Here is a 27,505-nt window from a genome sequence, read left to right as displayed (position 1 = left end):
TATCTGTGTGCACGGAACATCCATAATAAGATAGATGAACTAGTGGCATAATAGAGATAAATGATTTAGATTTAATTGCCATTACAGAGACATGATTACAAGGTGATCAAGGTTTGGAAATAAATATTCCAGGGTACACAATATTTTGAAAAGACAGGCAGAATGAAACAGGAGGAGGGGCAGCCCTGATGGTAGAGGATGACGTAAGGACATTAGTGATAAAGGATCTTGGTTCAGAAGATCAGGAAAGTAGAATCAGTATGGGTGGAGATTAGGAATAGCAAGGATCAGTATATGCTGTTGTAAGTAGTTTATAGGCCCCCTAACAATAGTGAAAACATTGGACAAAGCATTAAGCAAGAAATTATTGGAGCTTGTAACAAAGGCAATGCAATAACTGTGGGAGGCTTTGATCTTCATATAGACTGGACCAATCAAATTGGCAAAGGTGGGCTGGAAGATGAGTTTGTAGAATGCTTTCCTGACAGTTTACTGGAGCAATATGTTGTGGAACCAACTAGGGATAAAGCTATTTTAGATCTAGTATTGTGCACTGAAACAAGATTAATTAGTAATGTCACCATAAAAGATCCGCTGGGAAATAGTAATCATAATACAATTGAATTCCACATTAAGTTTGAAAACAATATACTCTAATCATGTACAAGAACCTTAAACTTAAACAAAGCCAATTACATAGGTATGAGGGGAAAGCTGCCTAAGGTTGATTGGGTAAATAGACTAAAAGGTATGGCGGTAAATAAACAGGGGGAAACATTTAAAGAAACAATTTAAAATGTTCAACAAAAATACATTCCACTTAAAAACAAAAACTCCACGAGAAAGATCCATCCGTGGCTTACTAAGGAGGTTAAGGATAGTATAAGATTAAATTAAGAGACTTATAATGTTGCAAATAATAGTAGTAAATCTGAGGATTGGGAGTGTTTTAGAAACCAGCAAAGGGCCACCAAAAAGTTGATAAAAAGGGAAAAAATAGAATATGACAGCAAACTAGCCAGGAATATAAAAATAGATTATACGAACTTTTACAAGTATATAAAAAGGAAAAGAGTAGTTAAAGTAAACATTGGTCCCTTAACAGCAGAGACAGGAGATATTATCACGGGGAATGAGGAAATGGCAGAGGGATTGAATAAATATTTTTTGTTTATCTTCATAGTAGAAGACACCAGTTACATACCAGAAACAGAGGGTACTCTAGTGGCTAATAAGAGTGAAAAAAATAAGATAATTAATATCAGCTGAGAAAAAGAACTGGAAAAATTCAAGGGACTAAAATGCGGGCGGCACAGTGGCGCAGTGGTTAGCACCGCAGCCTCATAGCTCCAGCGACCCGGGTTCAGTTCTGGGTACTGCCTGTGCGGAGTTTGCAAGTTCTCCCTGTGTCTGCGTGGGTTTCCGCCGGGTGCTCCGGTTTCCTCCCACCTCCAAAAGACTTGCAGGTTGATAGGTAAATTGGCCATTGTAAATTGCCCCTAGTGTAGGCAAGTGGTAGGAAAAGGGTGGGGATGTGGTAGAGAATATGGGATCAATGTAGGATTAGTATAAATGGGTGGTTGTTGGTCGGCACAGACTCGGTGGGCCGAAGGGCCTGTTTCAGTGCTGTATCTCTAAATAAATAAATATATAATATCTGACAAATCCCCAGGACTTGATGGCCTACATCCTAGGGCTCTAAAAGAGAAAGCTAAAAGAGATAGTGGATGCGCTGGCTACGATTTTCCAAAATTTCCTAGACTGGAAGTTGGCAAATGTAACACCGCTATTCAAGAAAGGAGGGAGAGAGAAAACAGGGAACTACAGGCCAGTTAGCCTGATACCAGTCGTCAGGAAAGTGCTGGAATCTATTATTAAGGAAGTCTTAACAATGCACTTAGAAAAACATAGTATGATTAGAACAAGTCAACATGCTTTTACTAAAGGGAAATCCTGTTTGACAATCTTATTGGAGTTTTTTGAGGATGTAACTAGTAGGGTAGATAAAGGGGAACCAGTAGATGTAGAATACTTGAATTAAAAAAAGGCATTCGAGAAGATGCCACACAAATCAATCAACACCATAAAAAGCAGCTCAACTGGACATTAATCTCATTACTACTTGGAAGTTGGTTGTTTAATTTGCCTACATAATAACAGTAACTGCACTTTAAAACTACATCATTGGCTGTGAAGTGTTTTGGATGTCCTGAGGATGCTGAGTAAAAGGTGCTGTATAAATGCAAGCTCTTTCTATCTGTACAGGAGAGCTCTGAGACAGAAGTGCGGTCATGATTCAAACAGGAAAATTACTGTATAATGATTTTAAATAGACAGAAGCATGTGATTTAAAAGTTGGTTTCAACCAGCTGTATTCTTAAAAGAGGTCCTTTGTCTAGGAGCCTGGGCAACCAAAGGCACAATACGGTTCAGAAATTGTCCACAATTTCTATGAAAAACAATCTGTGGCTGCAACAGTATTTACACAATTCAGCTGGAATACTCACTTTGCTCCAAGGGGAGAAATCACTGAATTATTGATCCTTTGAAGGATCATGGGTATTTTATTTGCAAGCTCCAGCTATGTATTCTGAGACACTGAAGATGGTTTCTCTGCCAGTCAGGGGTTTAACGAAACAAAATCTCCAAATGGCCGAAAGACCATTCCTTATTTTATTCTCAATACTAGCAGACAGCCGCAAAACATTTGTGACCCAACATGCCTTTCCCCTCCCCCCAATGCCTCCCCCTCCCTCACCCTCCCATGCTTTCCCCACTCCCTCCCCCTCCCATGCCTACCCCTCTGCCTCACCCTCCCATGCTTCCCTCCCCTCCTTCCCCCTTCTCTCCCTCATCCCTCCAATGCCTTCCCCTACCCTCTCTCCCTCCTCCATCCCCCCATGCCACTCACTACCCCCCTTCATTGCCATTTCCCCAATCCCTCCAGCCATCGTTGTCAGGAACCCAGCAACCGAGGCTGGGCAGCAGCGAGAGCCGGGGAATGGGGGCCAGTAAGCGATGCTGGGGAACAGCACCGACTGATGGGGAGCAATGAGAGTTGGGGGCCAGTAACTGTGGCGCTTGCGCCAGGCTCCACCCAACAAATCAACCCATGGACCAATCAAAAAATGTGGACAGACAGAAACTGTATTATAGATTTTACCTCAGTCTCTCCATTTTATATTACACTGATTAAATGTTACCTCAGTCTCTCTCAATTTTATGTTATACTGATTATATTCTACCTCAGTCTCTCTCTTTTTTCTTTAAATTCTGCAATGTCAACCCTGTTTTATCCCAATCTGCCTCCAAATCTTTCCAGTGCCAATCACTATAGTCTCCCCCCCACATGCCTCCGCATGCACCAGGCACCGCTCACCAAAGATGTGTCTTCCCCATTATTCACCAGGTGCCTGGTATAGAATTTATCAAAAAAACTGTCAGTCAACACATGCTGTAATGTTACAACAAATTGTTACAATATCTAATCAACCAACTATCGGCCCACAGGTGCAAAACTTCACTGGACTTATCAAAACACTCCACAAACCAAGACCTACAAACCCAACAAAAGGTGTCCTTTTTTAAAAGACATCTCCCTCTGTGAACCCTATATACTTACCTTCAGTCTCTCTCTATTTTACATTATATTGCTATATTTAACTTCAGCCTCTCACTATTTAATATTACAGTGGCGCAGTGGTTAGCACCGCAGCTTCACAGCTCCAGCGACCCGGGTTCAATTCTAGGTACTGCCTGTGTGGAGTTTGCAAGTTCTCCCTGTGTCTGCGTGGGTTTCCTCCGGGTGCTCCGGTTTCCTCCCACAAGCCAAAAGACTTGCAGGTTGGTAGGTAAATTGGCCATTATAAATTGTCCCTAGTATAGGTAGGTGGTAGGGAAATATAGGGACAGGTGGGGATGTGGTAGGAATATGGGATTAGTGTAGGATTAGTATAAATGATGGTCGGCACAGATTCGCTGGGCCGAAGGGCCTGTTTCAGTGCTGTATCTCTAAACTAAACTAAACTAAAACTAAACTTTACCTCAGTCTCTGAATAGTCTCGAGAGTGTGTTCTAAACACATCTCTCAACGCACGTGCGAAAACCTTGAACACACCCACTGTAGACTTGATCTCTTGTTTGGAGTCAAATCTAAACTCCAAAAAAAGTTTTCATTTGCACCACTCACCTCTCACATATTGTAAAAAACTTTCTGCTGTGTGCTGGCTCCGCCCACCAATTCAACGCAACAACCAATCAGAAAAGTGTGGAGAGACAGAAATTGTATTATTTCTGTTACGAACAGGTGAGAAATGTGTCTAGGTTTCCCTCTCAGCCTTCACCTGGCCTTACTGTAACAGGATTTAATTTTAGACACAACATGTTTTTAGCTCCCCCTTGGTGAATCCTTGTTCACCGCTTTCCAATTATAAGGCAAAGAAACCAGCACAAACAGGTTTCCTTAAGTTTAAAGAAGAAAAGTTGAAATTTATTCAACTTAAACTCTAATTCGGTTAACGCCTACGGATACACGACGCGCCCACGCTAGCATGCATACGCGATACACACATGCAGATAGATACAGAAAAGAGAAGAAATAAAGTGGAAAATTTTGAAGCAATATCTGGAGAGGGTTTTTGTTACGGTTCTTTGAGCTCACTGTAGAGGTCCTTGATTGTAGGTAGATCTTGCTTTTCGTTGGGGCCCAGTATTATTCTTAAACCTTGTTCGCTGTAGGAGACTTTTCTCTCTTGGGGTTCGTGTGTCTTCAATGGACTTGGAGTTCCATGAGAAAGAGATGGGACCGGACAGGAGAGGCTGTGGCAAGCCAGCCAGGAGAGGTCTTTTCAGTCCAGGAGTAAACAGACACTCTGAGTTAAAACTGTACAATTCAAGAATACCCAGGTTGCCAAGCAGGTTAGTCATGTGACTAGTTGGTCTGACCACGTCTTGGCTCTGTGAATTGTAACATCTTAGCAGGGCCTGGAATGCGCTTCCCTGCCTTCAACGTCCGGTGCTCAAAGTCCATTGTGGGTTCAATAGTTAAGGGAAGTAACCTCTCTTGTCCCTAATGGTATGTAAATGTCTTCCAGCCAAGTGTCTGGCAGGGCTTGTAACAGACCTTCTCTTCTTCCCAGCAACAATTTGAAATTTAATGTCCATATGGCAAAATTAATATGCCTCATTCTTGGCAGGTGGGGGTCTAGCATGACATTATGTTAAGACTGTAAATTATGCCCTATTTCTAATCTTGTGCTATGACTGTACATTTTGGATACTTAAACTGAATCAAACAACAGTATCTAGGAAAAATAAATCTTAAATGCAATGCCCTGATCTCAGCAAATGTCCTGGGGACACAGGTTCAAATCCCACCAAGGCAGCTGGTGGAATTTCAATTAATTAATAAATTCAATTCATTAATAAAAAAAATTCTGGAATTGAAAGCTAGCCTCAGTAATGGTGCCATGAAACTATCATCGATTGTCATAAAAACCCATCTGGTTCACTAATGTCCTTTAGCGAAGGAAATATGCCATCCTTACCTGGTCTGGCCTACATGTAATTGCAGACCCACAATGATGTGGTTGACTCTTAACTGCTCCCTGAAATCACCTAGCAAGCAACTCAGTTGTCAAGGGCAATTCGCGATGGGCAACGAATGCTGGCCTTGCCAGTGACACCCACATCCCATGAAAGAATTAAGCTGGGGTCATGGTACATCATTATAATGGATCTCAGCATCTTGAGTTAGGAAAGGAGCAATCAGCCAATGTCCCAGCTCCTGGTTGCTATCCAGTGACTACTGGTGGGAACTGTGTACATGGGATTATCAGGTAGGGGCAGGATTGGGCACTTCTGTGGTGGCCTCCTAAACGTTTAAATAGTCTACCAGCCTCAACAAAAATGGCTGTTTGGGTGAAGTAGCTCAGGAGCATCAGCAATTGTTAAACTGTGCCCTAGTATGCATAGCCTGCAGGAGAGGGCAAGAAACATTCATCGCAGCCAAAAGACAAAGCAAGGAGTCTCAGCACAGAACTCAGCCCAATAGAACATGAAGCAGCAATTTAAGAACCTCTCACTAAGCATTTTGTTGTGGTCCCTCAATCCAGCTGCTGATGAAACCATCATACATGCTTTTGTTATCTCCAGACTTAACCAATACTCTCCTAGTCAGCCTCCCATCTCCCATAGATTTGAGGTAATCTAAAACTCTGCTGCCCATATCCTAACTTGCACCCATTGCCTCTGTGCTCACTGACCTGCATTGGCTCCAGTCACAGTAAGCCTCCCTTTAAAACTTCCAATCCTTGTGTTTAACTCCCTCCATGGCCTTGTCCCTCCCTGTCCCTGTAATCTTCTCCACCCCTGCAACTCTCTGAAATCTCTGCGCTCCTTCAACTCTGCCCTCTTGTCAATCCCCCACTTCCTCCACCCCACCATTGGCACACGTGCCTTCACCTGCTGAGGCCCTAAGCTCCAGAATTCCCTCCCAAAACCTTTCTGCCTCCTTATGTCTCCTCCCTTAAGATCTTCCTCAAGCCTATCTCTTTAACCAAGCTTTTAGTCACTTGTCCGAATGACTCCTTCTTTGGCTCGATGCCAGTTTATTTGTCTGATAATGCTGCTGTGAATCGCACTGGGAGATCTTACCATGGTAAAGACACTGTACAAATTAAAGTTGTTGTTGCTGCAAGCATCCGCTACAGCACTCTCTTGAATCAGCAGCCCAGCAAGCAGCCAGCTACTGAGCTGAACTGTCCCCTGTCCATGGACTCATACTAGCATCTGGGTTCTCTTTTCCCTTTATCTTTGCTGTCCCTTCAGTCTGGGAGAAGGATAATGATATGATTATACATAATGGTCTCTCAAAGCTTTCTGAATTTTTACTCCTTTACCTGAGACACTTCCCTTTAATTGTCCCATTCTTTTAAATTTGACAGATACACGACTGCCTATGAGTAGCACAATCCCATGACCAATCTGAATTGGTCATTATAATTAGACCACAAAATTAAGCGCTATTAGTGGTTGGGATTCGGGTTGACTTAAAGCAGCATAAATCAAATTATAACCAATTTACAGCTGCAGAGAAAAATCAGCCCATACAATTTTACAGCACAGAACTCATAGGCTATTTTCCCCACTGAGCCTGTGCTGGCTGTCTCAATGAGTTATTCATTTAGCCCCATTCCCCACACCAAATGTTTCCTTGCCCAAAATTTATGCACTCCCCATTTAAAAGTTATTATGGATTCTGGTTCCACTGCTGTGTCTGTCAGGGCATTTCACACCCTGAAACCTTCTCATCTCCCTGCAGAATAACATCTCTCAGTTGTCTGTCTCGCACACAGATTATCTGGTCATTATCTCATTATCGCTTGTGGGAGCTTGCTGTGCGCAAATTGACAGCTGCTTTTTTTTTACATTACAACACTTCAAAAGTACTTCATTGGCTCATAGTGCATTGAGATGTCCTGAGGTAGTGAAAGGCCTTATATCAATGCAAGTCATTTCTTTCTTTCACAGAACCTGCTGATTGTTTTCTAAACATATTTGGTGATTTTTCTATACATGTTTGAAGCCAGTGAATCATCTGAAACCCCCCAAAAAATCTAATTAGCGCCTAGAAGCTGTGACCAACTCGCACTGACACCCGAGGCAGGTGTTAATTGAGACGGTGACATTCGAATTTTGAAATTCAAAACCTATGTTTGCTTTCTTAATGGGAACCAAGCTCTCATCAATTAAGGAATAAGCATTACAATTATTGGGAGAGTAACAGACTGAATGTTCACATTACTCATGTGATGGCTATTAAGTTTTGCTTCATAATTTGAGTTGACAGTGGATCATTATTCACTTATCATGCAAATTACTGTATGACCAACACATTGACTAAAAATAGCAAATACTCTGTTGGATAACAATCTGACAGACATCCAAACACTATGCTGTAATCAGCAAAAGCTCTAATATTCCTCAAGAACTGGACCCTGTAATGCTGGCACGGCCGGACTTGTGATGGCAGAGGTTATCATTCCAATACTGAGCCAAGGTAAAGCTCTGTGGTCCAAGTGCCTGTTACTGTAGGACTCTAAAGAAGCTGAAAAGAGAATAAAGTTTATTTGGCTCATCCCACCATTCAGGAACATGCTCAGGTGTTTCTCCAGCCATTTTCACAGTGTTATGCCTATAAAGTCACAAGGTCTTCTGTTTAGTCATGGGGGTGATTGGCGTGGGTGGTTTGGTTAAAAATACTGATTTTTATTAGGAGGGAAGGCAGAATTACTTTTACAGGGTGCAAGAATGAAAGAATCAGATGAGATAGAGAGAGAAACAGGAGACATATGTTTCACTCCACAACTTCTTGCCAAGTCTGCACTATGTGAAATCTGCGAAAAACAGATGGAAAATAATTTAAACTGTCTGGAAAACGAAAACGATCCAATCCTTCTCTTACTCCAGGATCATCTTCGAGAATCATAGAATGGTTACAGCATAGACGGAGCCATTCGGCCCACTGAATCCATGCTGGCTCTCTGCAAGAGCAAGTCAGCTAATCCTGCTCCCCAACCCTTTCCCCTGAGCCCTGCAAAGTTTTCCCTTCAAGTACTTACTTAATTCTCTTTTGAAAGCCACAATTGAAACTGCCTCCACCACCCTTTCAGGCAGTTCATTCCAGATGATAACCACACACTGTGTAAAAAAGTTTTTCTTCATGTCGCTTTTGGTCTTCTGCCAATCACCTCAAATCATTGTCCTCTGATTCTAGACCCGTCTGCCAATGGGAACAGTTTCTCTCTATCTACTCTGGACAGATCCCTCATGATTTTGAACACCTCTATCAAATCTCGTCTCAACCTTCTCTTCTCTAAGGAACAATGCAGCTTCTCTAATCTACCTGTGCAACTCAAGTTCCTCATCACTGGATCCATTCTAGTAAATCTTTTCTGCACCTTCTCTCAGACTTTTACATCCTTCCTAAAGTGCAGCGCCCGGAGTTGGACACAATACTCCAGTTGAGGCCGAAGTATTGTTTTATAAAGTTTCATCATAACTTCCTTGCTTTTGTATTCTATGCCCCTATTTATAATGCCCAGAATCCTGTATGCCTTTTTAAATACTTTCTCAACCTGCCCTGCCACCTTCAATGATTTATGCACATATACCCCCAGGCGTCTCTGTCCCTGCACCTCCTTTAGAGTTGTATCTTTTAGTTTATATTGCCTCTCCTCATTCTTTCTACCAAAATCACAGAATCACAGAATTGTTACAGCACAGGAGGAGGCCATTCAGCCCATCATGTCTGCACTGGCTCTCCGAATGAGCAATTCCCCGTAACCCTGCACATTCTTCCTTTTCAGAGAACAGTCTAATTCCCTTCTGAATGCCTCAATTGAACCTGTCTCCATCACACTCTCCGGCAGTGCATTCCAGACCTTAATCGCTTACTTCATGAAAATGTAATACTTTGTACTTTTCTGCATTAAATTTTATCTGCCACGTTACCATCCATTCCACCAGCCTGTCTATGTCCTCCTGAAGTCTTTCACCATCCTCCTCTCTGTTCATTACACTTCCAACCTTTGTGTCATTTACAAATTTTGAAATTGTGCCCTGTACACCCTAGTCCAAATCATTAGTATATATCATGAAAAGCAGTGGTCCTAGTACCGAACGCCGGGGAACCACACTGTATAACTTTCTCCAGTCTGAAAAACAACCATTCGCCACTATTCTCTGTTTCACGTCCTTTTGTCAATTTCATCTCAATGCTGACATTGCCCCTTTTATTCCACTGGCTTCAACTTTGCTGACAAGCCTGTTATGTGGCACTTTATCAAAAGCCTTTGGAAGGCAATACACACCACATCATCACATTGCCCTCATCAGCATCTCTGTTACCTCATCAAAAAACTCAATCAAGTTAGTTAAACATAATTTGTCTTTAAGAAATCCATGTTGGCTTTCCTCAATTAATCCACACTTGTCCAAGTGATTGTTAATTTTATCCTGGTTTATCATTTCTAAAAGCATCCCACCACCCACGGTAAAATGACTGACCTGCAGTTACTGGATTTATCTTTGCACCCCTTTTTGAACAAGGGTGTAATATTTGCAATTCTCCTGTCCTCTGGCACCGTCACTCCATGTCCAAGGAGGATTGAAAGATCATGGCCAGAACCTCTGCAATTTCCACCCTTGCATGCCTCAGCAACCTAGGAGGCACACCATCCGGTCCTGATAACTTATCGACTTTAAGTATAGCTAGCCTTTCCAGTACCTCAACTTTAACAATTTTTAGGCCATCTCATATCTCAACTACTTTCTCTTTTACTGTGATTTTGGCAGTACCTTCTTCCTTAGTAGAGACAGATGCAAAGTACTCATTTAATACCTCGGCCATGCCCCTGCCTCCATATGTAGGTCTTCTTTTTGGTCCAAAATCAGCCCCACCCCACCCCATCGCTCCTCTTACTATCTGTTTACTATTTAAATACTTAGAAAAAGATTTCTGGATTTTCTTTTTATGTTAGCTGCTAGTCTATTCTCATAGTCTCTCTTTGCCTGTCTTATTTCACTTTTCACTTCCCCTCTTAACTTTCTATATTCAGACTAGTATTATCAAACTGACATCTGTCATGCGCCTCCTTTTTCTGCTTCATCGTGCTCTCCAGCTCTTTCATCATCCAGGGAGCTCTAATTTTGGTTGCCCTACCTTTCTCACTCATTGGAAAGCATCCCAACTGTACTCACAGGCTGCCCATTGTTTGATTACATTTTTGCTTGTCAATCTTTGATTCCAATTTATCAGGGCCAAATCCATTCTCAACCCACTGAAATTGGCCCTCCTCCAATTAACTAGTTTTACTCTAGATTGCTTCCTGTCCTTTTCCATTGCTAATCTAAACCTTATGATATTGTGATCACTGTAGGGATAATTATTTTTTCTCAAAGACCAACTTGCATCGTACTCCTGCCCCTTCCAGCCTCACTGCCAAGTGTGAGAACTTTATGCATTGCTTCATCTCAAAGATCCAGCTGCCTTATGTGCCATCGCCTCCTCCTCCTCCCCCACCCCAGTACTGACCCTGTACTGCTACCAACCTCTTCCTGCATCACTCCTTCCAACCTCACCAGGCTCATTTCCTCCATGTCTCTTATCTCTGCTCTATCGATCACTTTTGCACTCAACTATCTCTCAAAAGGATCCCAGTTCAAAGATTGATATCTCTTCTCATTTTTCTTCCCATCCTTTCCAGTATAGCAGCTCTTGCATACAACACTGCGTCATGGAGGTGCTATAATGTGGTTTTTGCCTACGATTTGCTTCTGATCAGTTACGCTATTGGAACAAAAGCCAGCAGGCTGAGGCAGTCGTTTGCTGCTATGGAAGAATCAGAAGGCCTGCTTACCCCAGTGTGGATCTGCAAACTTCCCAGATACTGAGTGGCATTGGCAATTAGTTATCTTGCCATATCAAAGGTGTGAAACACTGCCTGCTTCTGCTCTTGATCTGAGGTGTGGTGCTGGCAATAGCAAGCCTAACCAGTGGGAGAAAATACATTTCAAATGTAGGCCTAAAATGTACATTTTAAGTTAGGGCAGCAGGAAGACCATAAAGAGTTCCTGAGGCAGTTCAATGGTAACAGATACACATTCTGTCCCCAGAAATTACCCCGATCCCAGCAGAACTGAAGACTCTTCCACTAATGGTACAATGTCAAAAAGGGTTGGTGTACCGTACCTGCCAGTCTGAGTCCATGAGGGGCAGGAACACATCGCAATTGTCCTGCCAAGAGAAAAACAGAGAATGTCATATGGGATGACGATGGAAGATTTTTATTAGCCATGCTGTGGTGCTTTAGAAACTAAAATTCTAACAGTAAACAGGAAGAAATTACAGATACAGCCTAGCACACAGTCAAGGATCAGTCTATCACACAGTCAAGGATCAGTCTATCACACAGTCAGGGCTCAGCCTAATCACACAGTCAGGGATCAGCCTATCACACAGTCAGGGATCAGCCTATCACACAGTCAGGGATCAGCCTATCACACAGTCAGGGATCAGCCTATCACACAGTCGGGGATCAGCCTAATCACACAGTCAGGGATCAGCCTATCACATAGTCAGGGATCAGCCTAATCACACAGTCAAGGATCAGCCTAATCACACAGTCAGGGATCAGCCTATCACACAGTCGGGGATCAGCCTAATCATACAGTCAGGGATCAGCCTATCACACAGTCAGGGATCAGCCTATCACACAGTCGGGGATCAGCCTAATCATACAGTCAGGGATCAGCCTATCACACAGTCAGGGATCAGTCTATCACACAGTCGGGGATCAGCCTAATCATACAGTCAGGGATCAGCCGATCACACAGTCAGGGATCAGCCTATCACACAGTCGGGGATCAGCCTAATCATACAGTCAGGGATCAGCCTATAACAGTCAGGATCAACCTATCACACAGTCAGGGATCAGCCTATCACACAGTCGGGGATCAGCCTAATCACACAGTCAGGGATCAGCCTATCACACAGTCAGGGATCAGCCTATAACAGTCAGGATCAACCTATCACACAGTCAGGGATCAGCCTATCACACAGTTGGGTGGGTTCTCAGAGTTTTATTCCAAATTTCTCAAAAAACAGTATGACAACCATCTTAGTAGAGCTAGCAGCCATTTATGTACTTAAAAAAATCTTTAAGGTTCAAAGTTTTTGCTGTCTCCGATATATATTTTCTTCTGTTTTCCTTGTTGGTGCAGTATCCCAATTCAAATTGTACACTGTTACAAATTTAAATATATATTAATATGAGTGGATCACCTGTGATGTTGCTCAGTGAGTCACAGTTGTGGTGAGACAGAAAATAAGCGGATAGCAGTAAAATCTTTTTTGACTGGTTCAAATGATCTCACCATTAATTAGAATAAGTGGATAGTGAAGTATTTTTTGATCGCTATCCAATTACAGCAGAAAAGGTTAAGAGGAGATTTAACAGAGGTGTTCAAAATTATGAAGGGTTTTGATAGAGTAAATAAGGAGAAACTGTTTCCAGTGGCAGGAGGGTTGGTAACCAGACACAGATTTAAGGTATTGGCAAAAAAATCCCATGGCGAGATGAGGATTTTTTAATGCAGCCCGCTGTTGTGATCTGGAATGCACTTCCTGAAAGGGTGGTGGAAGCAGATTCAATGGTGACTTTGAAAAGAGAATTGTATATATACTTGAAAAGGAAAAAACTGCAGGGCTATGGGTAAATAGCAGGGGAATGGAACTAATTGGATAGCTTTTTCAAAGAGTCAGCACAGGCACTATGGATCAAATGGCTTTCTTCTGTATGGTATGATTCTCTGATTCGACGTAGAAAAGCAGAATAGATTTTTTTGATTCACTGACACATTTAAATTTGTGACGCACATTATACACAAGGCTTTTAATAATAGATTTGAAGCATTTAAAAATATTACATTTTACTGGGCCACAGCAAATAAATAAAGGCTTTCAAAGCTGCATGTGTTTTTATGTCAGTTTTTTCACACAAACCTTGGTTTCTTGTATCTTGGAGCTGCAGATCTCTGACTACCCATATAGAAACCAGGATTACAGTAATCTTCTTTGCTCAATAAATGGTTTTACAGTTTTATGATTTGCTAACTTTGTCCTTTGTCAAATAATGAAAATCACCAGCAGAGAAGCTTCACATATCAGTTTTGCCTGTGAGCATTTTCCAAACACTGTCATTGCAATGAACCATATCCTTGCACACAAAAATCAAGGGTGACTTCTATAACCCAGAGCTAAAGTGGTCAGATCATGGAAAAGCAAAAGGGAGGAAGACATTTCATAGCATTAACCAGTAATTGCTTCTTAACACAATACATGAAGCAAAGATAAAATCAAAATACTGCAGATGCTGGAAATCTGAAATAAAAACATAAAGTGCTGGAAATACTCATCAGGTCTGGCAGCATCTGTGGAGTCTGAAACAGAGTTAACATTTCAGGTCTGAAGTGAAGAAATAGGGGGTAATTTTAATCCCCATAAACACTTGGGTTGGGGTCAGGTGAGAAGCAAGAATTTTTTTAATACTCCAAACCCACCTTCCACTTGCCCACTGCCGGGTTTACCAAGAGGTGGGATTGGGGCGAGCAGTCAATCTGTTCCTAGGAGGCAGGTTAGCAAATTAAATATGATAATGAGGCAGAAGCTGGTGTGGAAAGAGATGCAGTGGTTTTTGTCGAGGTTCATCCTAAGCAGCTCTGTAACACAGGAGTCTGTGCTCTACGGGCTGTTCCCAGGAACACACACCGAGACAAACATCAACTGCGGCTGGAGGAATATCAATTCGGTGAAAGACGCCCTTTGGTCTGCCCGAAACTTGCTGGTCTTCCAGCGCAAAGAGTTGTCCACGACCGAATGTTGCAGACTGGCACATTCCAAGGTCCAGGACTACGTGCTGAGGGACGCACTAAAGCTTGGGGCAGCCGCAGCAAAGGCTCAATGGGGAAAGACCACTGCGTGAGGTCCCCCCACCAAGCTGAACTGAGGGGCTGGATCCATGGGAAACCCCTCGAACTGTATTGGAAAAATTGTGCCTCGTGCAAAATGTAAAAATGTATCTGGCACGACAAATGTGAAATGGTAGGGTTGTGAGGCAACTCATGATTGTATTGAAGGAAACTGATCACCTTTGCACGGTTTGTATTTTTTGACTTGGTGCTGTTTGAAACTGTTTGGTAATGTATTTTTTACAGATTTTTATGAATAAAGTATATTTTGGAAAAAAAAAAATTGTGACCTGTCCTACAGGTTTATCCTGGTTGCCAGCTCAAGGGAGGCTAGGAAAGATTTGGGGAAAAGATAAGTGTGTTCACCACACTCACTGTGGGACAGGAGTGCTTCTGCCCATCACACCAAGTTACCTTCTTCCTTGCCATTGGGGACCCCACCTCTGCCATCAGATCTTCCTGGGATCCACTACCCCGAGGGAACAGGGATTGGGCATCAGAATCCCTCCCTAGATCCAGAAGCCCTCCCCTCATTCCCACTAACACAACAGCAGGTTCCTTAACTGCTCTTCTGGCTGCAGATTCCTCCAGAGTGCTCCCCGCATGACAGGGAGCCAAGCCTGTCAATCAGGCTGACTTCAGGGCAGGAAAACTGTTGAAAAAAAAGACACACATTGCGGAGTTAAAACTCCACAGCATGTTGGCTGAAACTCTGCAACTCTACCCACACACCGTCTACACAATCTACCCGTCAATACCCCCATCTTGCCATGCACAAAATGGCTGCCTTGTTTACCTATACCAAGTCACTGCACTTCCAGAAAACTCATTGTGCATGAAGTGTTTTGACATGATTCTGAGAGACGTGATAGTAAATGCCTTTCTAGATGCTGTAATAGGTTTAGCAATTAGTACAGCTGATTGGTAACCTAGAAGTGGGTGCTTGTGATCAGTGCATAGTCAGATTTGGTATTGTATTGAATGCCAAATATAGCAATGCAGCAGTGCACTTAGAAATGTATAGCCAGAACTACAAAGAAGAGTTTCACGGTGGATCAGGTTTTTAAGCAGAAAAGGAAAATAAAAAAATAGAAAGAACATTAAACTTTTTAAACAATCACTAGAAAATTCCCTGTAGCATTGTTTACAATAGGTTGGAGAATGTGGCAGAAGTGTGTAGGAGTGAAATTAAAGACTGAAATAAGAAGATAGTAGCAAACCTTTCTCTGTTTAGTTCCAGTAAAACTTGAGCAAATCAGAAAATAGTGACAATGCTTTTTAATCTTACAGACACATTTAGTGATAAAAATTCATCTCGGCAGTGGCGTAAAATGGGCGGTATCGGATCGATTGCCTGTCATATGCAACGTCTGGTATTTAATTCCATTGACTGCAATGGAACTGAATATCAGGCCTGGAGTATAATAGGCGGCCGATCCAATACCTCCTGCTTTACACCACCGCCTAAGACGAATTTCTACCCTTAAAGTGTGGCATGTGCTCTCCACAAAACCGGAAAGAACTTTCACATATGCAAAGCACATCATCATTTATTTATTTATTTAGAGATACAGCACTGAAACAGGTCCTTCGGCCCACTGTAGTCTGTGCCGACCATCAACCACCCATTTATACTAATCCTACACTTATCCCATAATCCTACCAAATCCCTACCTTCCCTCAATTCCCCTACCACCTACCTCTACTAGGAGCAATTTATAATGGCCAATTTACCTATCAACCTGCAAGTCTTTGGCTGTGGGAGGAAACCAGAGCACCCGGCGACACTCAGAAAGTCCCAAAGCACTTCACCTTGTATGTTAATTACTATTTCGTGCACAGCAAGATCCTATAAATTGCAGAAAGACAAATGATCAGTTATATGATTTTGGCGGTGTTGTTTAAGGGAGGAGTGTTGGCTTGTACATCTGGAGAATATCCTACTTTCTAAGTCTTTGGTCTCGATCTGAACAGGGAGACAAAGCCTCAATTTAATGTCTCATCCAAAAGATGACAATGCAATCCTCCCTCAGTACTGCACTGGAGTATCAATCTTCTTTAGGCATATAAATAGTAAAAAGGGTGGTAAAAGGAAGAGGGGGACTGATTAGGGACCTAAAGGAGAATCTGCACATGGAGGCAAGGGGCATGGCTGAGGTACTAAATGAATATTTTGCATCTGTCTTTACCAAGGAAGAAGATGCTGCCAAGTTATCATGAAAGAGGAGGTAGTTGAGATATTGGATGGGCTAAAAATTGAGAAAGAGGAGGTATTGGATAGGCTGGCTGTACTTGATAAGTAACCAAGCTGGATGAGATGCATCCAAAGATACTGAGGGAAGTAAGGGTGGAAATTGTGGAGGAACTGGCCAAAATATTCCAACCCTTCTTAGATATAAGATTGTTGCCAGAGGACTGGAAATATTAAACCTTTGTTCAAAAAAGGATGTAAGGATAGGCCCAGCAACTATAGGCCAGTCAGTTTAACCTTGGTGGTGGGAAAGCTCTTAGAAACGATAATTCGGGACAAAATTAACAGTTACTTGGCCAAATGTGAATTAATTAGGAAAGACAGCACAGATTTGTTAAGGGCAAATTGTGTTTAATTGACTTGCTTGCATTTTTGATGAGGGTTTTGTGGTTGATGTGGTGTACATGGACTTCCAAAAGGCATTTGAGAAAGTGTCACATAACAGGCTTGTCAGCAAAGTTAGAGCCTGTGGAATAAAAGGGACAGTAGCAGCATGGATGCGAAATTGGCTGAGTGACAGGAAACAGAGAGTAATGGTGAACAGTTGTTTTACAGACTGGAGGAAGATATATGGTGAGGTGCCCCAGGGGTCGGTGTTAGGACCCCTGCTTTTCTTGATTTATATTAATGACATAGACTTTGGTGCACAGAGCACAAAACTTGGAAGTATTGTGAGGAGGATAGTGATAAACTTCAAGAGGATATAGATAGGCTAGTGGAATGGGTGGACAAGTGGCATATGAAATTTAATGCAGAGAAATGTAAAGTGATTCATTTTGGTAGGAAGAATGAGGAGAAGCAAGATAAAATAAAGTGTAGAATTCTAAGGGCGTGCAGGAACAGAGGGACCTGAGGGTATATATACACAAATTGTTGAAGGTGGCAGGGCAGCTTGAGAAAGCAATTAACAAAGCATACGGGATCCTGGGCTTTATAAATAAGGGCATAGAATACAAAAGCAAGGAAGTTATGATAAACCGGTATAAAATACTGGTTCAGCCTCAACTGGAGTATTGTGTCCAGTTCTGGGCACCACACTTTAGGAAGGATGTGAAGGCATTAGAGAGGGTATAGAAAGGGATTCACGAGAAACCGTTACCATTGATGAAAGGATTAAGAACCAGAGGACATTGATTTAAGGTGATTGGCAAAAAAAGTAACAGCAACATGAGGAAAAACTTTTTTATGCAGAGAGTGGTTAGGATGTGGAATACATTGCCTTAGTGTGTGAGGCAAATTCAATCATGGCTTTCAAAAGGGAATTGGATAATTATCTGTTGAGAAAGAATTTGCAGGGCCAAGGGGAAAAGGAGGGGGAGGTGAGTTGGTCTTGCAGAGAGTTTGCATGGACATGTTGGGCTGAATAGCCTCCTCTGGGCTGTAACCATCTTATGATTCTTGATGATGTGCTTGAGTCCTGACAGGGATTCGAACATGCAACAATATGATTCAGAGACTGCGTCTAACTGAGTCAAGTTGATACCAATCTGTCTACATATATTTTTTTAAAGCAATGTTAAAACAAAATGGTGAGAGAAACTTAGCAACACTAAGAGTACAAGAGCTGCGTACAGAGGTGAAAACTAACCTCTAAAGCTCAAACTTAAATACTTTAATAGATACAATGAAGCAAAGGTAGTAAGTAATTCAAGAGTTGAGGATAAAAAGAACGATAGATGTCTTAAGAAAGCAATTGAAAACAAATGACAGGAAAAAGTCCAAATGGTCCATGGGAATATTTTAGTTATCTTGGCAATAAATGTGCTCAAGATCAGTTAATCCTTTAAGGGATAAGTTGAAAAGACAGACAGAATCAGTGTAGGTAACTGATCAGTCGACCTGATTCTCCACATCAATCTTCACAAGAAACTATTATGCAATTTCCAGATCCAGTAATTTTTGGACAAGAATCTAACGTATATGAAATAGAAAAATCTGTCACAAAGGAATGTGAAAAAAGGCAATTATGCCAGATGACAGATATTATAATCTTCAAGGAAATAGTCAAAACTCAGGCATTGATAACACAAGAGCTGTGAGGCTAGTGGGCAGGAATGTATGAAATTCTAGAAGCAGGAGTGGGTCAACATGCCAGCCTCTTTCTGGTTTGATCTCAACTTCACATTCCAACTGTCTGACCATATCCTTCCAATCCTCTCTTGGTTCAGCACTGCAGTTTGGTGTCTCCTGAATCTATTTGCTTCAATATGTTCCTTAATAATATATTCCATATGAATATTATGCTTTACATCACATAGTTCTATTTAAACCTCTCTTTGCTGATAATTTCTTCATTATAAAATTTATCCCTCTGTTTGATTCCTTCATCAGTTTGGTCAGAACAACTTCATCAATTACCTTCATAATTTTGAAAAATCCTTTTAAGTCACTTCAAAGCTCCTGTTCCAGCAAGGGCATTCCCAGCATCTTTTGCTTTTCCTCATAACCTAAGATTCCTGACATCTGGTATTACCTGCTACTGCTAAACTACACACTTTCAAAAACAATATCCTCCCTATGGCATGGTGATCAACATTCCAGATAGGGTATGACCAGGACCATATGCAAAAATATCATCCCTTCTGACTTGCATCCTTTCCCCTACTAATATAACCCAGGAGTTTGCCTCTTTCATGATAGCTATGCAATTTCAATGTTTTACCAAAATAACTCTCCAATCTCTCTCCTTATCATTATGCTGGGAGGGTGCTCCAATTAACACATACCTCCTATTACAAACCTTTACTCCCATCCTGATTACTTATATCAGCCTACATTAAACTGCATTTGCCATCTACCGGCCCCTCTTTCCTAAAGGATCCAATACTTTAAAATTTTGGTGGCATTGTTCTTCACTAGTCACTTTACCTTCATTTTTGGAATCAGCTGAAAACTTGAAGATTTTGCTTTCAATGTCCTCATGCAGTTCATTTTAGATTATTAGCCTTAGTCCAGTTTGAAAGAATTTCTATATGGCTATTTTACTACCTGTTTTTAAGACAAATTTACATCAGTATTCTGTTTCACCCCAATCAATGACCCTGTGCTGTTGCCAATATCACCAAGGAAGAACCTTGTCAAATGGGTTTTAAAGATCTGTGCAACACCTTCTTGTCCAGAATGCAGCAAGCAGTGCACTATTGTTTTGGGGCCTCTGTGTAGGGTTGTCACCTTCCCCTCCCATGTCCTAAATTGGACAGGTAGTAGATGGAGAGATTGAGGTTATGCCTTGAGCTGCTGCACTACTGATGAATTGTAGTGACCTCAATAAAAATGAATGCCTCCAAATAATGGCCATGGAGGGAATAAAGTGGGTCCCTAGCCTAAAACAATGCCGTAGGTTGATACAGAGACTAGTTTCTCTGGTGGGAGAATCAAAAACAAGGGGACATAATCTTAAAATTAGTGCTAGGGTCAATTGGAGTTTTCAAGGCTGAGATAGATTTTTGGAGGGTAAATGGATTTGAAGTGCTAACCAACCATGATCCAATTGAAAGGTGGAGCAGGCTCAATGGCCTACACCTATTTCTAGTATTCTGATTAAATAGGAAAACTAAACTTTTTGTGTTTGGTTTACATTGTAGCAATCACAAGACCGGCACTCCAAACTCAGGCTGATCTTAGTTACCTATTTTTCACCTGTGCTGTGTGTCCTTTGTATTGGCAGGAGTTTGGATGTTCAATTTTAATTAATAAGCATGATCAACAGCAGTAATTAACTGGCACCCAGTGAGACAGGCAGCCTGCTTTTAATTTGTTACATTCCCGAGTGAATTCTCTGCAGCGGAATGCGAGTCACACAGAAAGTGTACTCAGTAAAATTCAACGAAATTATTGCATCCCTCGACACCCGCAAACTGTGCCGTCAGGGTCCTTCCAACTTGGAGCGCTGCCGCTTGCCTTCTCCTTTATATCCTCCCCACTTCTTTCACCCTCAATCAATATCTGAGAGTGCTGGACTCACCCGTGACTTCTATTATAATGCTGGCGTCAAACCATGCATCATTAGTCAGTGACTAGATAGCAGGCATGGAAAAACGAGAAGCAAAGAGGCCAACACATAGTGTATTGAAGACATAAAGGACATGTATTTCCAGACCAATAGCATAGACTTGAGATTGAGTGAGGGGAATTTCAAGCCTTTTTGGTTTGATGAGATAATTTAATATACTTGATTATCAGAGGCCCCTGATTAGAATTTAGTCTAGTTCCAGAACTAGAACTAGAATTAGGGAGAGACAATGTCAGAACAAGACTCCTGTGATTATTTTAACGAATGTCAGGATCGGCCTCCAAGAGTCTGGCTCAGCATGAAACCAATTGCAATGGGTGTAGGTTACACGGCACTGCGCAAATTGCAACACATATGCACATTGTATTGAAAGTGTCCCTGACAGGGTCACATGAATGGCTAGCGTGGGAAATGGAAACGTTACACTTAGGCAATAGTTGGTTATATTTTGAAGTCGGTGTTACTGTAATTTTGGCAAAACAAAATTAGCTTGAATTACAATCAGCCAAACTTTATATCTGATCTGGGAGTGCCCATTGGGACAGTATAGAGAGCTATATTGTGTATCACGATCTGGGATGTTCAGTAGGACCTGGGAAGGTTTAATAGCTCAGTGTAGAGCTTTACTGTGTATCCAAACCTGGGAGTGTTCAGTGGGACAGTGGAGAGCTTTAGTGTGTATCTTCACCTGACAGACATTGATGTTAATGTCAACAGAAAATAATCAGAAAATGTTCTATTTCTCGGCAACCTTTGCCTCAATAAAGAACTACATCTTTAAGAAAGTTTTTAAATTCCCAAACTTCTCTTGATTCATGTGAAATATTTGAGATTTTTTTCTATTTTGACAAGATTCTTAAGAAAATGTTAACAAGTCAGGAGGTGTGAATGATAGTAGGCAGAGGAGCTGGAACAATTTGTGACTGGCTGTGAGAACAGAGCCAACTATTAAAACTGAATCATTCTCAGCAGCTCGCTCAGTAGAACATTAATTTCAGGCTGCTGATTTCATACCAGTCAAGAGGTTTGCCCTAATCTTCCTCCACTAACCCCTCGCACATGAAAAGGAGGACTGTAAGTGCCATTCAGGTGGAAGCGGGATGGGCCACATGACCATATCGGACAGTTGGCCTGTTTAACTTTGTGTCACTGCAACTCCTGGCAGGTCCACAGCACAAACCATCCCCTAATTCATCACTAAAATGGCAATGTCAGTTTGCGGCATCACCTGGTGAGTAGGGTAGGAAATAGAAAAAAAAATGCCACACTGGTTCAATGGAAGGTACTCTTCTGAGATTTGGAATCGGATGTTATTGGGGTACATTAGTAGAAGCTTTAGTCTGCACCAGACCTGGGAGTATCTGATGCAGACAGAAGGGTGCCACAAAATGAAAAATGTCTCCTCCGGGTCACCACCACAACCACCACCTCCCCCCCCCCCGCCCCACCCCGCAAATTCCCCATGATTCCACCTGAGGGCTGCTGTCTGTGTTGCAGCTGGCCCAAATTGTTGTCCTCAAGACTAACCAGCTGCAACAAGATGTCCAACTGGTTTCCACAGCTTAGTAGAATTATGTTGCTGAGGTCCGAAGTCTGATTTCAGATGCACTTCGGGTCTTTGGCTTCTGCCAGGCACTCCAATTGGGAAGACTATTTTGTGACTGGAAATGGGCGTAATCAATTTTCTCCCCCTTAATGCTTGGTATGCAAAGTTGATGTGTGTACATATTGTAACGTACTATTTCATTGTTGCCAACTAGTGTGTATGCAGACCCATTAAATGCATCTTTATGCTGGATTAATGTTCACATGTGTCTTCATATATTCATGTCAGTGGAAACCATTATGTGCAATGGCATAAAATACAGAAAGATGTGGCCCTACCACTCCATTCCTCCCACAGACTGTTCACAATTTACCCATAATAGGCTCCACTTCACTTATTTAATATTCTGAGGGAAAATGCTTCATTAATGTAGACATGGAGAAATATTTGAGTTTTGCTGGAATAACTATGAAGGTGAGGGAATATTTATTGAAGTATTTGATCATCTTAGTCAAAACTTGTCCGTCTAATCTCTGATCTCGTTCCTGACCACATGTTTATCAAGCTCCTTTCTGGTGCAATTAAATGACCACAATATTAATTGCTTTTCCAAACTGTCTGTTCCACATATTGATTGTTCTGTTGCAGTGCTGCTTGAGGCTGGTTATTTTTAAACTTTTGTCCTCCACATCTACAGTCACAGTCCAAGTTTAATAGCCTGCCCATGCATACAACTTCCAGTATTTTAAAGGCCTGGATCACATGCGCCCCAGACTTTCTTCTTCTACTGGGCTGTTCTCCCCAGTGTCCTAGCCAATATTTATCCCTCAACCAACATCACTAATTGCAGATTATCTCTTCATTATCTCATGGCATGATTGTGGGAGCTTGTTGTATGCTAACTGGTTGCTGCATTTCCCACATTACAACAGTGGCTACACTTCAAAAGCTCTTCACTGGCTGTAAAATGCTTTGGGACATTCTCAGATCAAGAAAATCGCTATATGAAAGCAAATCTTTCTTTGCTAAAAAAAAGGTGTGTTTCCACGTTCTGCTCAATACTTAAGAGCCCAAGTCCTGGATTCACCCTTACAACTCTTCTCTGAACCCTCTTAAATGCAGGGCACCCAATACTTCAAATGTGGCCTCATCACCTACCTATACAAGGTTAGAGACAACAGGTACCCCGTGCAATATTACAGAAAAATTAGCTGGTGATATTGCTGTTTATTTTGGCTTTCACAAAGTTTTTGACAAAGTTCCATATAAAAAACTTCCAATTAACCTAAAAGCCCCAGGAATCCAAAGTAAGACACTGAATGGATAAGACACTCATTAAAAAATAAGTAAAGTACACGTGGAGATGTGGCGCAGAATTTTCCTTCTGGGGACAGGAAATGGAAGCCGGGACCAGTCAGTGGCCCCGAGTTTCATGGGGCATACTATTAATTGGCATTAATTCAGGTTTGGCAGCTAATTAGGGGGTGGGATCAGAGGTGGGACTGCTCAAGTGTGGGCCCAATTTAAACAGGCCACTGCAGCTATTACTATGGCTGGTGTTTTAGTGCTGTAACTTCAGTTTGCAAGATCATAGATTCTGAGAACATTGGAATGCCTCAGGAGAGCCAGAGGCCTGGAACCCCAGGCAGAACAGCCCCTAGATTTTCTGATGAGGACCTGGAGGTCCTCTTCCCAGAGGGTGGCAGGAGGTGGCCACCCACCCACCAGACTAAGCAGGCCTGGATGGAGATAGCTCGCAGTCAGCAGAAGGAGTGTGATGTGCTGAAATTGGATCCGTGTTGGAAGAGGTTTAATGACCAGATATGCTCTGGCAAGGTGAGTGCAACCCCAAATCCTCAGGACAAGCCTCTGTCCCCTCTGTATTCCCCTCCAGCAGACACACCTCACCACATGGTATATGCTGCTCCTGAACATGGAAGGAGTGTGTGCCCAGTGCACTTACTGACCCCTCAGAATGGCTTGGAGCCACTGTGCTGCTGAGGACCAGCCAGCACTGAAACATGCAGCTTCTAATGAATTGGAGCAGCTGCACTGGCCATAGAGGCCACCAGTGCCTTATTCTCTCTCTCTTTTGTCCTTGCAGGAGAAACTGACTCATAATGCCTGGGAGAGGGCTCAGACTGGTGAGGGGTTCCCTACCTTCATGTGATCACAAACATAGAGGAAGCAGCTATGGAAATCGTCAGGTTCGCAGATGAAGAGCAAGTCATGCACGGCGAAATCAAATCCATGGTGGAGATAGTGGTTAGAGAGTGCAATGCATTGCACTCCACCACATCCAACAGCATACCGAACACTGAGTTGCATTGGGAAGCCTCAGCACTGCTCTCCAAGGCTAGTTCTTATGATCTCTTCTTGTGTCTGTCACAGGTGCAGACGTCGAGGAAATGAGCCCAACTCCCTCACCATCACTGAGCCAAGTGCAGCAGCAGAGCTCAGAAGAAGCACCATCGCACTTTATTAGCATTCACCTCGGTGGTCTTCACGTGACTGGCTGTCCTCCAGCTGTCCGGAGCACCGGGCAAGGGCTGAGGATGTCACCGAGGAGGATGAGGGTGCCACCCCTCTCAGGTGCCTTCATCATCTTCGGCCTCCTTGGTCCCTCTCGCAGAGGGAGCATCTGTGCTGCAGGGCCCAGTGATGTATGCTGCCCCCACAATGATTCAGGTGCAACAGCCTCTAGAGATGCCCCCAGGGGCTCCTCCACGATAAGGACGACCACCACGTGCATTTCAGTCGCAGGCAGATACAAGTGAGCAGGCTGCCTCCACCTCTTCCAAGGACACAAGGAGAACACCACTTAGAAGTGGCCTAGCATGGAGGCCACCGTGTTGGACAGAGCACTGAGTGGGTCACTGGGGTGTCTTCTACCCGTAACTGTGTGCTGTTTTCCTTTATGAGCACCATGCAAATATTGAAACATGAAGCCAGATGTATGAACATCCTTTTATTAATGGCAGGACAAGAATAGAGATGTGAGCGGTGAAGGAGAGCAAGGGTCTGGCTTCAGTGATGGTGAAACCTCTGGGAAGATGAGCATCCTTCATTGGTGCTAAGAGTTTACCAGTTCAAGGCTGCATCGTCAATGGAACTTTTACCACTTGAAGCTCAGAGTAAGTTCCATGCCATGCCATTCCTCTTGGATCAGAGGGGCTCATTCAAAATGTACCTGGATCAGATGATCCCTGACATTGATGGGATCCTGATGAGACCCTCGAGTAATGCCCTGGGCCCAGTCGCCTCCCTGTGCAGCTGGGGCACCTCGGTGTTCTGCATCTTCCCCTCTGCGTCCACCTCCTTCTCCTCTTCTGATGAACTATGGCCTTCCAGGGCCTCACCCTCTTTAAGGTGCACCTCTCTCTGGAGGGCCATATTATGGAGGGCGCAGCAGACCACCACAGTGAGACCCTTGCAGAAGTACAAGGGCACCACCCAACCAGTCCAGGCACTGGGACCGCATCTTCAAAAGCCAAATGGCCTGTTCAATGGTTGTCCTAGTGAGCAGATGGCTTTCGTTGTATCACCTCTGTGCCTCTGTCTCAGGCTGTCGTGGAGGGGGGAGTAGCCATCTCTTCAAGGGATATCCCTTGTCCCCTAGAATCCATCAATGGAGTTTGAGGGGTGGAGTGAAGAGCTGCGGAAGTCTGGACTGGCGGAGGATGAAGGAGTCATGGTAGCTGTCAGGAAAGCAAGTGCACACATGGAGGAAGCTCTTGTCATGGTCACAGACCAGCTGAATGTTGAAGGAGTGGAAGCCCTTCTTGTTGATGAAACTCACTGGCCATATGGGTGCAATCAATGACGCCCCACACCTGGGAGAATCCAATGATGGAGGTGAAACCCACTGCCCTCTGTCCCTGTGAGGCCATGTCTGTCTGGAATTGAATGTACTGTCCAGCTTTGGCAAACAGGGCATCAGTGACCTGCGAGATGCAGTGACATGCAGGTGTTTGTAAGATGCCACCAAGGTCAGCAACTGATCCTTGGAAGGAGCCAGAAGTGAAGTTCAAGGCCACAGTGACTTTTACGGCTACTGGCAGGGCACAGCGAGCCGTGCTTCGGCAACGAGGGGACAGCTCTCTGTGACCATGTCCCTGGAGAGTTGCAGTCTCCAGTAGCACTGATTCTTGGTCATCCCAAGGTAGCTCCTTCTTTGCTGGTAGATCCTATGCTGAGGATATGTCCTCCATCTCCTTCCTGCTCCTTGTTCCATTCCTCTGCCCTCCTGATGCTCGGGGCTCTGCCCTTGCTGTAGAGGGTGTTACTCCTCATTGCCACCCAAACTCAGAGTTGTGCTCCCATGGCCAGCTGCTGAATTCCTTGTGCTCAGGTGGTCCCCCAATTGTGTTTGCCAGTCTTGTCCCCTCGTTTTATGCCCCTGCAAAGCCAAGAGGGTGTTACTCCCTAAACTGCCCAAGCACTTACTGCCCACTTTCCCCACAACCTGTGCTGACCTGATGGCACCTGTTTCCCATTGGCCAAGTACCCCTTTGCTTCATTCATGGGCCCAGCTAAACTTCCTGGGGCGGCCATAACTGACTCCCCACTGTCTGTCTGCCTCCAATTAGCTGGTCTGCCCCAGACTATGTGTGCAGCCCCTTCACCAGTTCTCATTGATCTCTTTAACAATGTTAATTGGCCTTCTTAATGGATCAGGCGGGATCATGGGGCCACCTTCCCCCATCCTGGTGAAACTCGCCGGCGCCAGAAATGGTGTTGGGAAAGTGGCACGCCAGCCAGAACTGGTATTTTAGTCCCCCACCCCCGCAGGACCTGAAAATTCAGCCCGTGATGTCAACTTGGGATGGGAAAGTATTGGCTGGAGTCCTGTAGAGGATGGTGTCTGGAGCCTATTATTTCTGGTCTACATAAATGAGTGGAACATTGAAACAGCTGTCAGGCAGTCATATATGTTGACAACACAAAAATAAGTGGAAATTCAATGTAGAAAAAGATTTTAAATGCAATTGGATCAGTTCTGCAATTAGATAGGCACCGAGCAAGAAAAGTTTAACACTAATAAATGCACAGTATTACACAAAGATTTTTAAAAAAATGGCAGCATGAACGAAGATTCATCAGTTTGAAGGAAAGAAACTGATTTAGCTCAGGAAGACTTAGAAAGGGTCCTGGGAATGTTAATAAA

General features: G+C 43.1%; 1 protein-coding gene across 5 annotated transcripts in view; it reads right to left on the bottom strand.

The window, feature by feature from the left end:
* ndrg4 (NDRG family member 4) overlaps positions 1-27,505 on the bottom strand; it is a 195,182-nt gene that overhangs the window by 139,215 nt on the left and 28,462 nt on the right. For all 5 annotated transcript variants that reach the window (XM_068049715.1, XM_068049714.1, XM_068049713.1 and 2 more), the window contains exon 3: positions 11,753-11,797. In XM_068049715.1, the coding sequence (XP_067905816.1) occupies positions 11,753-11,797 (45 nt within the window). The remainder of the gene's footprint in view (positions 1-11,752; positions 11,798-27,505) is intronic.

Source organism: Heterodontus francisci, chromosome 17 (genome assembly GCF_036365525.1).
Source record: "Heterodontus francisci isolate sHetFra1 chromosome 17, sHetFra1.hap1, whole genome shotgun sequence".
NCBI classification, from domain to species: domain Eukaryota; kingdom Metazoa; phylum Chordata; class Chondrichthyes; order Heterodontiformes; family Heterodontidae; genus Heterodontus; species Heterodontus francisci.
The sequence above is the reverse complement of the archived record's forward strand: the minus strand, read 5'-3'. Positions and strand labels throughout refer to the sequence as shown.